The sequence below is a fragment of the Actinia tenebrosa genome, unplaced genomic scaffold (genome assembly GCF_029948245.1).
Source record: "Actinia tenebrosa isolate PJP-AT-01 unplaced genomic scaffold, QUT_ActTen_1.0 PGA_scaffold5__44_contigs__length_20552954, whole genome shotgun sequence".
NCBI lineage: Eukaryota > Metazoa > Cnidaria > Anthozoa > Actiniaria > Actiniidae > Actinia > Actinia tenebrosa.
Genome location: NW_028292582.1, coordinates 1,704,238 through 1,721,122, shown reverse-complemented (window position 1 = coordinate 1,721,122; position 16,885 = coordinate 1,704,238). Strand labels below are relative to the sequence as shown.

The following is a 16,885-nucleotide window of genomic DNA, read 5'->3' as shown; positions in this document are numbered from 1 at the left end:
TATCAGCAGATCTTCAAGCAGCACATTGAATCTCAACCTAAAAGTTGAATAATACTTGCAAATCCTTTCATTTGACTGTAAAGAGATATGAAATGAAAGCTGTGACAAATAATATTGGTAAATGTTCTGAAATAGTTTACTTATGACCACTTAAGTTGATCATTGCTGTCTTATCCCTGTTGAAACGGTTACACTTTGGTAATATGAACCTAGAGATTTTATTATGGGAGTGCTGATTGGTTACAGAAATTATAATTTGTCCATGGCTTACTGTTTGATTGATTACAACTTTTCTTTTCTTATTTATTGACAGACACCCTTAAAACGTGATAGCATAGAGGCTTTGCCTCTCTGAAGCATGCAGTAGCCACGAAAAGAGAGTTAAATTGATGCGGCAGCTTATAGCTCAAAAGTTCCTTAAACAGCATAAGGTTTGGACTTATTGAGCTAAATCATTTTTATTATTTATTGAATATGTACATGCATACTCTTTTTAAGGTGGCTGACTACTTTGGTAAATAATAAAGAGAAAATTGAAAATTTTTTAACCTGAAATTTAATGCTGATTTTAATAATGCAAAGAAAAATGGGTAGTCCCAAGCTTGTTTTTGAGATAATCACTCCGGAATGACATGCGTTTGTACAATTTTGGAAGCAAAATAGAGAAAATCAAGCTCTGTTCAAGGAAGAAACATGAGTATAATTTTCTAACGTAACTAACACTATATCTATAAAATACTGAAAAAAATGTTTTAATAAACTATTGTAGACAATGGAAAAACTTTTTTGTTCAGGAGCAAGCAACAAACAGAACAATTTTTTAAATTGTTGTAATAAACAAAATTGTTTTAAACTTTAAAAAGTAATTGCCCATATAATAATCTGTTTATTACATAATTATCCAAAAAATCAACTTAACAAGCTTTTTATTATCATTAAAAAAATTATTTATGAACTAATAGCTTAAATACACATGGTAATGATATTTTCACATGTGAAAATAACATGTCATTTTCACACGTGAAAATATCAGTTTTTTTAAAAGGAGAAATATAGGTATTTTATGGGTAATTATATGATAATGCCTGTTATTCCAGAAAATAATGAAAAAAATATAGAGTCCAGTGCAAAATTTGAGGGTTTTGCCACACTCGTACCCAGTCACTTCTCTTGTCTTATTGATCTCACGCTGTGGTTGATGGGAAGGATTTAGTGAGTTCCCGGTGCATCAGGGGAAGGAAGAAAGTGTGAAACAAATGAGGACTGGCTATGAGTCTGGGGTTTTGCCCTATTCTTCAATAAAATCGAGAAGATTATTCAGCGGTATTTTGGGTTCAAATCGAATGTTGAAAATTAGTCAGCCACCTTAAGCAATTTGTTTTAAAAGGGCTTATTTCCAAATAAAATTCGACTAACGCAACTTTGTTTATATTCATCATGTTGTCTCCAGTTTGGTAACTTTCTCAATAAAACAATTATTCAGTTAATTCCATACTTTACATACATACATACATTTTATTTGCAAACATAAGGTCAGGAGAATAATGGCAGCTAAGAGCTGATGTGGACCTCATATCTACGTACTTATAAAACAAAAAAACCAAACCTAAAATGTAAATTATTAAATGGTAAACAAATGTATAAATAATATATGAAAAGCTTAAAATTCTAATATCTATGTACCTAAAATTCCAAAAATTATGAAACTACTGGGCAATGCGCGGCACCAAGAAAACTATGCAGCCCAAGACTAAAAACAGTGAACGGATTCTTCGCACAGAGCACAGCACAGCAACAACAATAAAATATTGATAACCTTTAGCAAACCTTATTGATTTTACCAGTCTCGATTTTTAAAAATATTGATATTTTCTGCATTTCTAATTTCCTTATCTAAGTTATTCCAAACAGCTGGACCTCTAAAGAACAGTGATAGTCTGCCGAAGTCTGATATTGTTGTATTCATTTTAACTAAATTTCTTCTTCTTGCAGTTTTTACTTGTCTAAACATTGAAGAAAGCTTATCATCATCTCCAAAGTTTATAATTTTAAACATTTCTATAGCTAGTTTCTTCTTATACATTCCCAAGACTCTGCCAATGTACTTCCTTGATTACTTGATTGTCCTCGACATAAGGAGGTATTTTATGTGTAATTCTATGAGCTTTCACATGATATCGTAAGCTTAAATTATTAAGACCTCAGATCTCCTGTGTTATCTGCCGAAGCCATAGGCTTGGTCTTGATAATTTACGATACCATGCTCAACCTCATCCAATTCAATTTCTTTCAAGTTCAAAATTTTGCGGGTGTGCTGAAAACCTGGACCTATGCCATGGGCCGGGCCATGACCCCACCTATGGTCCTATCTATGGTCTACCTTTATTTCTCATAAATTTTCTGAAATATCAATCTCTTTCACAGTATTTATTGCCAGAAATCCTTTGAAAGAATCTAAGCTGACAATGGCAGCTCGACAGCTATCTTGTTAGCACGGCAGGAGCCCAAACTTCTATGGTAACTAATATTGGGCTTCCTGTGCATTTATTTGAGCCAGTTGTTTTGATGAGTCAGCAGATTTGTTAATTGCATTGTTAATTGCATTGACACATGCTCGAAAATTTGATATCTGCTCGTCAATGGTGTGTGTACATGTATGTTGATGTTCAGGATTTATTTGTTTATCAGTTTGTCTATCAGTTTTGTTTAAATTCAAATTACTGTCAGCAGTAGGTTCTCAGTTCAAACTGCTTCAGTTCCTGTATTTTCAAAAATAAAGATATTGAAATTGATTGCCTGTTGATATTCAGGATTTATAGTTCATTTATAAGTTTTGTTCAAAAAATGAAAAAACAAGTTATTGTCAACTTTCATATGTTAGGTTCTCAGGTCAAACTGTTTATGCATGCATTTTGAAAATAAAAATAAAATATTTAAAAATTGATTGTCTTATAGTTTGTTTAATTCGGTGCTACAGAGGGGAATTATATATATCAGATATAACACTACTTTATGAATATATCAAATTACTTCTTTTGACAATTTACAGCATAGTTAATTGCCAGTCCCCTCAATTAACTATGTTTACAGAGATGCCTCATCCACACAACCCAAACACTCTATTTTTAACATGAAATCCAAATTCGTTTATATATAATAAAATAAATCACAAACAGTCAAGATGGGTGCTGCTAAAAAATTCATAGTTATAATAGAATTTTGGGCTTCCTGTGGTCCTAAAAAAAGCTGCCGGGCTGCCATTGTCGGCTAAGATTCATTCAGAGGGCTTCTGCAAATGAATACTGTTAAAAAAATTGTTATTTCATAGAATTTATGAGAAATAAAGGTAGGCCATAGATAGGGCATAGGTAGGGCCATGGCCTAGGTCCAGGTTTTCGGCACTGCAATAAACTTAAGCTAATATTCTTCAGTTGTCACATCTCGGTAGAAGTACATAACTTTACTTATCCAGCATTGTTCTTGGACGTATTATTCGACATTTTCATGATCAATACTTTGCTTAGATCCACCATTTTCCATACATTGGTTCACTCACACTGGTCAAGCACAAAACGCTCAAGCGAGGCGACAAGTTTCTTTCAAAGGATTATTCAAATTTGAACCTTACAACCTCGACTGAATGCTTTGTGTTTGACCAGTGCACCGATGTATGGAAAATTGCCATGGTGAATGCTTGATCAAACTGAAGGCGAGAGCACGACAAGCGTGAACAAATATCCTTAGCCCCTCCCCATTGGGTTCAAGGACAATGTCTGATCCGTGTTGCCTGATATAATTCTTCATTTAGGATTTGTACTCTACATTTGGGTTACAGTATTGCTTAATATCAAGCCCTGTGAACGAAACAGTATAGTAACTTAGCAAAATGCAAAAGAACTATTTTAATAGTTTTATAATCTTCCCGACCCCCCTCCCCGTAGAACATATTTGTGCTGCCGCTGACCTATCACGCCACAGGTTCACAACCTTTTTCTGCTCTGTTTTTCTTCTCTTCTCTTTTCAAATACAATTGCTACTTAAATTATTCAAAGTTTTGAATAATTGAATAGCTTTTGAATAGCTAATCGCTGTTCAAGTCAATTTTTCTTTTTTTGGATTGTCCTCTTCGCAACACTTCGCGCATGGGCATTGCTGACCTGAGGCATATAGCACAGCGCATGCGTAAAGTCGTTGCACATGGGCGTCGATCCCGAAGGACGTATGCATTACGACTTAAATCAAGAAAAATTATTAGCTAAACTAACGCAGTTAGTGGGGGAAAATGCCTTGCTTAAGATAGTCAACGCAGCTGGCTAGACTACTGAAGAAAAACAAGGTTCTGACGCAGTAAGACCCATTGAAACGACGACTGAAAACAGTCAAAACACTGGAGCTGATGGCAGCCTGCCGACCATCGACGATATGTTCGCGTCTCTCCTCGCTGAGAATAACAAACGGGATACCTTCCAAGAACCTGAGCCCGAAACAGATCCTGAAGGAGACGAGGGAAACAAACAAGAAACAACTAACGAAAACTATGGCGGTGATGTTGATTCAGTCGAGGGCGAAACAACTCGCCACGAGAACAAATAATGATCAGAGTAGCAATGGTGCTTGTGGAATAATCCTTCAAGACAGCACAGGAATGAGACCTAAGCGAAAAGACGGGCAGCTCAATCGATGAGGAGTTTGCCGACATCATCAACTGTCTCCTCAAAGAGAAAATTCCGTAGGATAAAACACAAACGAAGGTTGATAAATATCTAAGACCCGCCAACGTCAAAGGCCTGAGAACACCAAGAGTGAATTCATTAATCTGGACCCAACTTACAGTTCAAGTCCGTACGCTGGTCTCATGGTCACAAAAAACGAGGAGGGCAATCCTACACAATACAACCCAACAAGGTACTGTCTCAGGTAAGCTAGCATGTTGATATGTCAAGTAAAATCTAATATATAAATTTAGGCACTGCCTAAAAGCGGAGCTCCCAATAGCACAGGGAGCCCAATTTAGATAAAACTAAAAGATGAAAATAAAATCGAGTAAAAAATCTTCAATTTTTTCTGTCCATCTAGATGAAGATAGTGTCCCCCATAACAAAAATTATGAAGTGAAGAAATGAAATGGGAATGCACTACACCTTTTTCTTCGCACGAGTCTTTGTTTTCGACATTAGTAGTGTCTCCCATTTAGGAATTTTCTCACCTGTACACAACCCACCACTGTCCACACCAGGGGCTAGTTTTGTTCTTGAAAAATTCTTCGACAAAGTTTTGCGTGGCCGACAACATTTTTATGCTTTGAATTCCTGGTTAATTTTACTTGAAAAACGAAAGATATCTACAGATAATCCTATAAAATGTGAAGTTTAGTAAAATTTACCTTGGATGTCTTTCATTAAAATCCAAATTTCGGAGATTTCCTAACTTTTTATGGACAAATGAACACGGCACATAAAGACAAACTAGAAAACTGCTTAAGAAAAGGTGAGCAAAACATAAGCTTACTTTTACTTCTTTTACATGACAATGTTTGGCTATCCATATGCAGAATTTAGGTTTTTATAAGAACCTTATTTTTACCACAATGAAATTAAGAAAATAAATTATTTGGTAGCATCAGAGAGAAAAGTTTCCCCCAACTACACAAATTTAAGGCTCATTTGTATAATCATACTAGCTCGAACAGCTTAATAAACAGTCAAATATTTGGTGCAATTTTATATTTAATTCAATATGTAAATAAATTATTGATAGAAAGATATAAAATTATTGAATGAAAGTCTTCTTTTCTTTGGCGATGGGACCCCGTGATACGAGGCAAACAAAGCTGCATTTTTCTTGAACGAAAAACATACAATAGGGGGTTAAAAACAACAGAATTGTTAAAGATTTACAAAGCTAAATAAAGGACGAATATTTGTTGTAATATTTGCTCTACAGATTTTATTTCCTCCAGCATTAAAATCAATTAAGCTTATCTATAGTAATATTAAAAGTTTCCAGAGAAATTCTTTGATTTGTCACACAAGCGATTATTTCTAAGAATTTTCAACGAACTTCTTGAAAAAAAGATTGTTTTGGTTAAAGAGCCACTTCTCGACTTTCACATCCCCATAATGCGTTGCATTTTTAGGAGGTAACCAATCAAAAAAATGTCCCAAATTGAAAGGTTTCTTAATTGAATTTATACTATACCTGCTTTTATCTGTACAATACTGATTATCAGTTTATTCCAAGTTATTTTTGCATGTAGAGATCTTGAAGAGTTTTAGTCTTACAGAAAATGTATTGACTTATGAAAAAATGTTTAAAATTTACCTTAAACGTCTTCAAGCTTATATCTTTTTCTGTTTTTTACTTCTTCATTTTATCTTTGGATACAAAACAAGGTATTTTCAACATTGTCTGATCAGCCTTCTGCAAAATAAGTGGGTTTTACCCTCTGGTCACCCCCCAAAGATGCAAAGGATTATGGGGATGTGAAAGTTGAGACTTGGACGAAAATCTCTTCAAAATTAAAACTCTTTCATTCGAGTTGGAACTTTGCTGAAATAATCTTGAATACATTAAGAACCACTCACTAAAATATCTTTCTGATATTCGAAAGGAAAGTGCCAAAATTTTACAATTTATTTTCGTCCGCCATTAATTTTTTTACTCACTCCCAACAAGTTATTATGTACAGCGGTTTTAAGCTGTGACGTCATATACAGTCAATTCAAAAAACATTGTCGTCGACCGGCTCAAGCCTACGCAACTGGACAGAAAGAAATATGGGTAAAAATCACAGAAGTGGTTAAATATTCGTTCTGAATTAATTGTTCCTGCTAGTAATAAGATAATAATGGCGAGAGACAATTCATCAAATGCATGTCGTTGGGGTTAGGGAAAGAAAAACAAAGTAGTTATGATTCAGTTCACAATTCCGAAAATATGAAGGCATTAAAAAAACGTCTCCTTCAACACTTCTCGCTCGCCTACGAAGGTTCGTGCTGTAAACCAGGCATAACTAGTCAGATAAAATTATGCAGTCAACTCGGCTTCAATGACTACTACCCAGAGTTCCTTTCGGTCCAGTCGTGTAGGCTTGAATTGGGCGACGACAACATTTTTGAATTGACTGTATTCAACACCTTCATATTAGCCTCGTTTTGACTATACATTTCTTGTTAAATTACCTGAAGTTTATTTGATGTTTTAAACGCGTTATCGTGAAAAGAATAATCTAAACAGACTTTTTTCAAATCTTTTATACCTTTTCAAATATGATGGAAAGTCCTTTGAACGCTCGCTTTGTCAATCCTGAAGAGTTAGAACCAGAAGTTATCGTGTATGAAAGAGAAGATGAAGCCGAACTAGAAGAAGAAGCAATGCTTGGGAAGAGGTTTTCATAAGAATTCCTTACTATTATTTCATTTTTTGTATTTGCTACATACTGTCCATGATATAAAGATCTTAAATTTGAAGTTTCAGTGTAATCTAACAGCTATTGATGTTATGAAAAAACCGATTGCCTTTTTGTGTTGTGATATAAAGACTTGTGATAATTATTTAGATCTATGTGCCAAATAATTTAGAATGTGAGGTCGTAATTCTCCTAGCTGATTTGCTACAGAACGTTTATTATTTGCTACAAAATGTTTATTATGCATTTAATTGGTACAACCTTACGATTATCTAATATCATCTTTGTAAAAGAACATGTTAAAGTTATCTTATTTATTACTCCTGCGACAGCGGCTTCTGTCACTCAGCTCGTAGATTTTTCTTCTCTTTGTGTCGGATGTTTTGTAGACCCAAATCGAGGGGTTGCTCTTTGCTCTTGTTTGTAAATATACCCTGAAAAGTTGTTATCCTTAAAATGATTCGATTAAATCCCGAATCTCTCAGTTACTTTGTGCAATAGCACCGCTAGAATCTCTTCCATGCGTCCAACTTTGTGATTCTTGGCGTGCAGAGATGTATTGAAATTTTCGAATTATGATCGTCAGTATTATCAAAACTGAAAAATTTCAGCGCCTAGACATTGTTTGGTCATATAGTAGTTAAGGAATTGAATGAAACATTATGTTTTCTGAATAAACCAAATAAACTGAGTTTTACGAAAATGGCACATACATTTAGCCACTAATATTTTGGTTTGGGTGGAGTAAAAATTTTAGCAAAGTTCCAGCTCGAATGAAAGAGTTTCAATTTTGGAGCGATTTTCGTCCAAGTGGCCCTTTAACTATTCATGATTCATCTACTTGAACAGTATTTTCTGCATGAACAAGCGAAGATGGATGAGGAGAACAGGGTTTCAAGAGTCAGAATTTATACGATAAGTGATAGCATAAAACAAATTCATTCAGCATGACTCGTTATTCTCTTGGAACTTGACAATATAGTCTTATAACCTATATTTATGTATTTATATTAACTGTTTTGGCTTCAAAGTCTACTCATAAAGAAACATGAGGTACATAGCAATGTTTATTTTAAGATTCTATTTGATTTAAGAAGCAAAGTTTATAATTAGCTACGCCTATTCCAGGGTTTGATCTTTGCCCTTCGAAGCGTTATGATCTCTTTAATTTTTCTTCAAAAAAATGGCGATTCATTAAAAAATATCAATAAATTATAAAATTTGAAAATGTATAGCAATTATGAGAAAGGTTTTGAGCGAATATTAGCCTGTATTTACGTTTTAAATGAAGCATTTTGATTTTAGATGAGCTGTGTGAACTTGTATGCTTTTGAAACATGTTGCTAATTATGTATGCCAAACCCAGAATTGGAATTGGAGTTCCAGATTGAGTTATTCCATGAGTTTGATGAGTATGACATAAACGCTCTGCCCACAAACGGCTTTTAACACTGTGGTTCGAAATTTTGCAGCTTATTTTTACTTCTCCTTTAGATTTTTAGAGACTGATACTAGTAAACTGTCCCAACCAGGGTCCGGTTTATCATTACTTCGAGACATCATGAAATACTTTATCATTAGTTTTGGAAGCTCAACCAACTAAATATGCCATGCATGTTGAAACCAGGTCCTCCAGGTATCCCAGTCTACACGTAACCTGCCAACAGGGTCTTGATTTATCAGGTACTCAGTTATTCTTTATGCGAGAACTATTTTTTCCTTTTTTACAGTATTTATTGTTTCACCCTTCATAGATAGGTTTTACAATGCATTTGATTGGTAGGCGAACCAATGCGTAGGCAAAACAATCGTAAAGCGTTAAACAAATTAATACATAAATAAAGATAAGAACCTAATCTAGTACCAACTGGTCAGTTAGCTAATATATTAGTTTGCAAATCTTAGTCATTTGAGGTAAAATTATGATAGGAAATAAGACAAGTATAGGTAATGGTATTGAGCCGCGTAAAATTAAGGATTATTTTATGAGTCCATTGATCCTGAACTATCAAATCTAATGTAGTTATGGTTCAAACGAATTTTATTCGAAATTGGAACATAAAAGATTGAGTCAAAAACCATAAAACATATGCATAAAACTAGATTCCTACCAACAAAGACCAAGATGATTGTGCTGAATTATTTTATCTCAGCAATGCCGTTCAAAAACACAGTGAAGTTGTACACATTTCGTATTTGAGTAGTCTTTCCGAGACCCATTTATAGAAAACATTAATCCAGACACTTTCTAGTGTTCTCATTTTTGCTTGAACTTTTTATTTTCATGGTTTCTTCACCTGCCAAATTATGCTAAACATGAAGCCATTTTGGTTTGGAAAAAAAAAGTTTACGGTCTGCAGGCATGGCTAGGTGACTGAACTACCAATCATACTCTAGTAATTAGCCAATTAGCATTGAGTAATTTTGCCCTGTATGTGATAAAGTATATAAATATCAATTGAAATATAAACAATATCAAATATAAGTGAATTTCAAAGAAGTGATTATAATACAATATGTAGAAAAGTGAATTAAGGGAGAAAATTATGCAAAAAAATGTATGAAAAACAAGTAAATGAAGATAGATTACCTCATAGAAAGTGCGGCGTATGGGGTTATATTCACAAGTCGTTTGTGTAAAACATGAAAAAGTGTGTCTTCGAGCGAGTGTTTTACACAAACAACGAGTGAATATACATGTAACCCCGTACAAAGCACTTTCTATGGTGTTTTCTCTTCATTATATGTATGACAATGCACATGCAAACACGTTTATTTTAAGTGAGTAAAAAAGGACAAATTTTGTCGAAACTTTCATAAGTTTAAGTTTATAAGTTAAGTAGATGCATTGCCAAATATATCACATCAGTTTATAAAAGGAAAATGGATGTAAAAATAGTCAATATGAATTTTAAAAATGTACTTTGTTTTTTCATTAGTAACTGACCTTAAAGTCGTCGGTTCGTATTCACCCCCATCTTTTTTCCTTACTTCAATGAGAAAAGCAGAAAGTAGTTCGTCTAAATCTCTTGGCTGGATTTCTTCCAGGTTTTGCTGCACAATTTTTGTCTCGAGATATTCAGTCAATAAAGCTAGGTTTCTCTGCGTCTTGCTTAGTGTGCTTTTCTTTTCTTGGTTTTGAATAAGCTCATGTAGCGGCACATCTAGTGGAACAAAATGACTCACCATTTTGTTCACTTCAACAAAACTGCAGGAAATGCAAATTTACTTTGGCAGGAAGCCATTCAAATGTCACAATTGCTCGTTTTATGATTGGTTGATTTGATCAATTCTATGTTTTGATGGGATATAATTTTTTACAGTGAAAAGTTGTATGCGCCACTGATTGGTCGTATTTCATTTTTCACCAGTAATACATAAAGCATAGAGATTTTTATAATAGAGATTTATTGTATGGAATTCTAGTTATATACATAATAAATAGTAACATTAGGTAAATAGAATGAAAATATGAAGTGAAAAAACCATTGATACGTGTATGTGTTAAATGAAAGGTACAATACAATTAAGTGAAGACATACTGATATTAATATATGCAAGGAAATCGGTAATATCAGAAAACTATTTATATGAATCTATTATACTTTTTTTAAGTTCATACTTAAATTTAGAAATATTGGGATCACTTTTGATTTTTTCACTTACTGAATTCCATGCTCTAACACCAGCAAATCTAATATTAAATTTGCAATAATTAGTCCTTTCTTTAGGTAGATAGTATGATTTCTAGAAGCAAGCCTTGTTCTATAGCTGTGTTTTTCGTTTATAGATTCAAAAAAAATTTTGAAAATCTTGGGTAGGTTACCCAAATGGAAGTTGTAGACAAAAATTGCGTTAAAATCAAATTGCTTATTATAAAATGTAGAATTATTAAGAATAAAAGCATTAAGTTTTTTTGAACGTTAACTTTTCTAATAATCTATTGAAATTTGATAACAGGGATATGGGTTGATAGTTGTTAAGACAGATTTGGGACCCTTTTTGTGGCTAGTGCCTTGCAAGAGGCTCAAGCCATTATGTGATCAACTGGAGAGTGAGTGGTTGGGTGCATGTGTGCATAATTCGGGATGTCTTTGTGTTTTTTCTGATTTCTTATCGATTGCGACGTTGGAGCTACGTCTTTGTTTCTACTGCTTGGCAGTAGAAACAAAATTTAAAATTTTTTAAATATTTTTGCCACGATTTTAGACTATTTTACATCAAGAACTAGCCACGACATTCAATGCCTTTATGAGCTGTTTGGTTTTATATATTATTTCAAGTTTTCTGACAATTCAGACTTTTTAAAAACGACTCGATCACAAGACAAAATTTCTCAAAAGAAAACAAAGAATTGTATACCTCAAAAAAAGCATTCATGAAAGTTTATCTGGTTCAAATTATCGGGACATAAACAATATCAATGCATTAAAGCAATTACATTGACGTCTAAGACCAAATTACTGCCATGTTTACTAAAGCACAGACATTCTCGAGTATGTTCAAAACTAGCTAATCAAAGAGTAAGAGAAAGAGAGCCATCTAGGATATTATGAATGAAAAGGATCATTTTACTAAAAAATAGAAAACTAAGATGCAAGTATAAGAAAATACTGTCAAAAGCAGGACCTATATTCATCTGTTTTATATAGAATTGCTACAAATTTAATATATAGAATGCAAAATAAAATATATTCACAGAGAAGATAATTTCTATAGTTGTTATTTTAAATAAAAGAGTCAAAATTCTCTAGGAAGATATAATATATCTAAACCAAGGCTATTATTATACATTTTACTAAGTATATTAGTTCTGATTGGTTGAGAGCCTTCAGCCAATCCCTGATATTGTGTGAACTCGACATGATAAATGTATTATCTGTAGGTTTTCCTACAGATAATACATTTATCATGTAAAGTTCATTCAAGGTCACGCTGTGGTAGCTTTGTTTTTATTCATTATGTGTATTTATTTCCAGAATCATGTACAAAAACAATTATTTAACAATTATTTAAATTTTATAAAGGCATTTCGAAATGTTGATCATGGGCCGTGTTGAGAGTGCTTCGTAACAACAGCATGACTTGATCGCACGAAATAAAAGTTTTGATCGATGAACATGTCTAATGCATCTGAATGATGTTCTTTAACTCCTAATTCAGCTATATCATGTTCTGGAACTAATTATTAATGACAAAATTCAAGAAGTATGTCGCTTAACTACAGAGATTTAGTGTTCGCCAGCTTGTGGATATCCTTTTTAACTCGTGGATACGCGAAGCGTAGAAACGAGTTATTTAAAACCGTAATGATCGTGGAACAACTCCAATAGTGTTCGATTTACATGGGTTTGTAGCGCCATATTATTATCGTTAAACTTCTTATTAGATAAGTGTTAATAGAGACTAGGGGCGTCATGGTTTATGCTGGGGGCGTCATGGTAGTACAGACTGGGGGCATCATGGTATACGTGGGGGGCGTCATGGCTGGGGGCGTCATGACAAGGGGGCGTCATGACGGGTTACCTTGTCACGTGATGATTAATTGAATCCAGGTAACTTGATGGGCAATGCTATTGAAAATATTTCATTTAGTAACCCAGACTTTTTATTGCACTATAGAATGCTTAGATTTAGATTACAATCAGTAGATAATTGTAATAAAAGGAGGTAATTGTTTATTTAAATCAATATCACATCAGCTATACAGAGATTCAAGTCATCATGTTAAAATCATTGCTACAGGAGTTTAAAATATTTGACAGACAATCCTGAACGTTTCATAGAAAGTGTTGTAGATATACCTTGGTCACTGTATTTATCTAATATAATATTTTCCCACTTTTCATTTATAACACTAGCCACATGCAGTCTTACACTGCGTATTTTTTGAACAATGGGATCACTTTAGCTAATTCGAAGTGGTGGGGAACAACTTCTGTAGAGAGGGAAATATTGAATATGAGTTCTAAGGGTTTGGAAATAATACTTCCCAACACTTTTAATATCTTTGTGGGTAAGCTATAAGGACCATTTGGAAATTTGTTGTCATTCTATTTGGCAAGTTTGATTCTAGTTGTATATTATCAGAAGGAATTGAGTGTGACATATTGCAATCTATGTTAATGAAATATTCATTAAAAGCATCAGCAATGTGTTTGCTATCCACTAATAGGCGACTTGCACTAAGAAATCACGTGACTTCTTGGATGGCAAACTCGCGCTATATAAACAAACATCAAGATGGCCGCCGTCGCACCGGAAGGCGACAAAAACAGGTTAGTACAACCACTTAGACGTAACTTTTTAGCTTTTTTCTACCAAATATTGGTACCCATGGAGTCTTCAAGCATATTTTGCTTTTCAATTGGTCCGAAAGAAAAATTCTTACGCTAATTTTTTCACCAAATCCAAAGCCGCTTCCTGTTTGTTATCGCAACTTTTTTTCGTGGTCTTTGACCTGGGACTTGCTTTTAAAGGGTTTTCCCCTAGAAAACTTTAAAAACAATACACTCTAAACACAGGACTTTATCCTTTGCTTTACTTTTCGCGAATTAAAATCGTGTTATTCCGAATTTTCACAATTCGTGTAGACCAACAAACAACTATGTTTGTTGTGTTCCTAAATGCACAAGCGATGGTCGACGTGATGATGGTTTGTCATTTCACCGCTTCCCTTGTCGAGAGGAAATAAGAAAACAGTGGATTGTTAAAATACGAGGAGACATCGGAGAAAACTTTAAGGTAAGATTTTACGTTGGTTACTGTTTATTACTAAATTTTTTACTAGATTTTATTGGTCAGTCTTATTTTACAGCGTCAAACTCGCTAAAAAATTTATTTGTATACAAAGCATATGTGAGCAGAAATAATTTACGAGTTTTTATGAATATTTATGCCTCGATTAGATAACATCGAACACCAGAGTATGTTCAAGACATTTTGACACTGATCAATATGAAGAAGAAAAGGATATATGTGGGCGCCGAAGATTAAAAAAGCATGCTATACCAACTCAGTTTGCATGGACCATCAACAAGCCTCCCAGACGCGTACTTGTGAGGAAGTTGCCAAATGCTGCTATGTAAGTAATAAACAATTCATGTTAATCATGCAAAGAGAAAGAGAAATCAAAACTTAACAAATGCTCTTGTTTTATCATTTTCAGTACAATTTGCTTATTAGTTTTATATATATGTTGCTTTAAAAATTAAAGAAAAATTTATAGACATATAACACTATATTGAATGAAAAACCCAAAATACTTTCTTTTTAATAGCATCATTATGCATTTGTTTGTAGAAACAGATATACAACTGGAACTGATGTTCTTGAAAATGAAATAACAAAACTAAAGAAGGAAATAGAAGACCTGAAGGCCAGATTATCTGCCATGAAGATCTACAAATTTGGATGTGAAAGATTCACAAATGATAGCAATTCCATCAAATTTTATACTGGATTTCCTTCATATCAGCATTTTATTTTATTTTATGAATTTGTGCAGCCCTCTGCAGAAACCATGACATACTACTATGGAAGTAATATATCAGTTGGGCGCCCAGGCAGCAAAAAAATGTTACTTATTGATGAACTATTCCTATTTTTGGTTAGAATAAGACTGGGGTTGAAACTATTTGACCTGTCACATAGGTTTAATGTCAGTGAGTCAACTGTAAGTCGTAAGATTATTACCTGGGCCAATTACTTGTACTTCTTCCTTGGGATGCAGCCTATTTGGCCTTCTTTTCACACTGTTAAACAGAATATGTCCCCCCTATTTAAAATGTTATACCCAACTACCCATTGCATTATTGATTGCACAGAAATAAAAGTGCAAGTCCCAACATCCCTGAAACTGCAATCCCAGATGTACAGCAACTACGAGAGCTCAACCACTCTTAAAGGCTTGATTGGAATCACACCAAATGGTGCAGTGTGCTTTGTCAGCTCTCTGTATACAGGCTCAATTTCAGACAAAGAAATAACTGCACAGTCCGGTATTTTAGATCTTTTAGAGCCCCATACTAGCATTATGGGTGATAAAGGCTTTGACATTGATGATCTTTTAGTGAACAAGACAGTAGATCTTAACATACCCCCTTACTTATTAGAAAATAGTCAACTTAAGCCACGAGAAGTCATAGACACAAAGAAAATAGCCATGTTAAGAATTCATGTTGAAAGGGCTATCCGAAGGATAAAAGAATTTCACATTTTTGATGGCATTGTTCCCCTATCTTTACTAGGAAGTGTTAACCAGTTGTGGACTGTGTCATGTTTGTTGACTAACTTCCAAGGCCCCTTAATAAGAAGGGATTCTTCAAGGGCCTAGGGTCTAAATTTATAATAAATATTCATGCCAATTTACTCAGTTTTATGGTAATATATATATAATGAAAACAAGAGTCATATAATTGGCAAGCAGCAGTAAGGGGGACTCGCGATCAGCCTCCATTGGCAAAAATCGCAAGTCGAAAAACATCAGCCCCCCCTGGTGTTTTAGAGGTCGGTAATCCGCCCTACAGGGGGTCTTGCGCGATCAGCCTCCATCGCGAAGAGCGCCTTACTGCTGCTCTATTTGGGCGCCCGATAGGATAAGGTACGCCATTTAGTAGAGTGTACAGAATCCCATTGTTTCGGCAACCACTTTCGGCTACCTTTTTTTGTGTCCCAAAAGATGCGTATGCGTGTCCCAAAAGATGCGTATGCGTGTCCCCAAAAGATGTGTATGCGTGTCCCCAAAAGATGTGCAGCCGCGTCGTGCATGCGTGTCCCAAAAGACGTGCATGTGCTAAAAAAGTGTCTCAGAATGTTAACGATAAGGTTAAATCTTTGTAAGTACGTGCTAAAAAAGTGTCTTAGAATGTTAACAATAAGGTTAAATCTTTGTATATGCTAGTAGAGTGTATGCGTGTTCCCAAAAGAGTGTATGCGTGTTCCCAAAAGATGTGCAAGGGCGCCCGCCAGACGGGCTCCCTTAGTAGAGTGTATATTTTGTCCATGTTCCAAAGGGCCCCAAAACAGGGCGCTACCGTCGAAGGGCTATGCGCAATGGTGCCGCTACGTAGCCCGGAATGCGTGCGTTGCCTATTGTCTCCTGTGCTCTGTACAAACCTCCTAGGACGTCCAAAAGGATTTCTATCGTCCGCTGTTTTCCCAGCATGTATGCAGCTATACCCGTAGCTATGTACAAATACATGCTATATCTGTGGACAAACAGGTATCTACCATATGGATCCATAGTGTTTGTCCATGGAATACCCTATGGATCCATAGGTGTCTAGACACAAAAAACATGTGGTTGTAGATATATATGGCCACACCCAGGATACTATCCGAAGAGGAGATCGCAGACCTTTTGGAAGACCGAAAGAATGGTATGGGGCTGCAGAAGGTAGCTAGGAAATACGGTATAGGAATACCCAAAATACGCAGGATAGAAAAAGAAAATGGCGTAGAGGTTGCAATACCCGA

The 16,885-nt window shown here is 34.7% G+C and overlaps 1 protein-coding gene and 1 long non-coding RNA gene across 2 annotated transcripts; both read left to right on the top strand.

Moving 5' to 3' along the window:
* Positions 1 to 4,209: 4,209 nt before the first annotated feature.
* On the top strand, positions 4,210 to 8,434 carry LOC148906292 (uncharacterized). The gene is made up of 2 exons (XR_016121225.1): positions 4,210 to 4,917; positions 7,280 to 8,434. It is a non-coding gene; the product is annotated as an uncharacterized LOC148906292 (long non-coding RNA).
* A 5,209-nt stretch (positions 8,435 to 13,643) lies between these two features.
* LOC148906291 (uncharacterized) lies at positions 13,644 to 15,778 on the top strand. Its single transcript, XM_089038415.1, has 4 exons — positions 13,644 to 13,686; positions 14,002 to 14,152; positions 14,317 to 14,492; positions 14,711 to 15,778. The coding sequence occupies exons 1-4, from the start codon at positions 13,652 to 13,654 to the stop codon at positions 15,741 to 15,743; spliced, it is 1,395 nt and encodes a 464-aa protein (XP_088894541.1). The 5' UTR covers positions 13,644 to 13,651; the 3' UTR covers positions 15,744 to 15,778.
* Positions 15,779 to 16,885: the final 1,107 nt, after the last annotated feature.

Coding starts and splice junctions, on each gene's coding strand:
- LOC148906291 (XM_089038415.1), top strand. CDS start 13,652: ATGGCCGCCGTCGCACCGGAAGGCGACAAAAACAG. Junction 13,687..14,001: donor CCGGAAGGCGACAAAAACAG/GTTAGTACAACC, acceptor CAATTCGTGTAG/ACCAACAAACAACTATGTTT. Junction 14,153..14,316: donor ACATCGGAGAAAACTTTAAG/GTAAGATTTTAC, acceptor TGCCTCGATTAG/ATAACATCGAACACCAGAGT.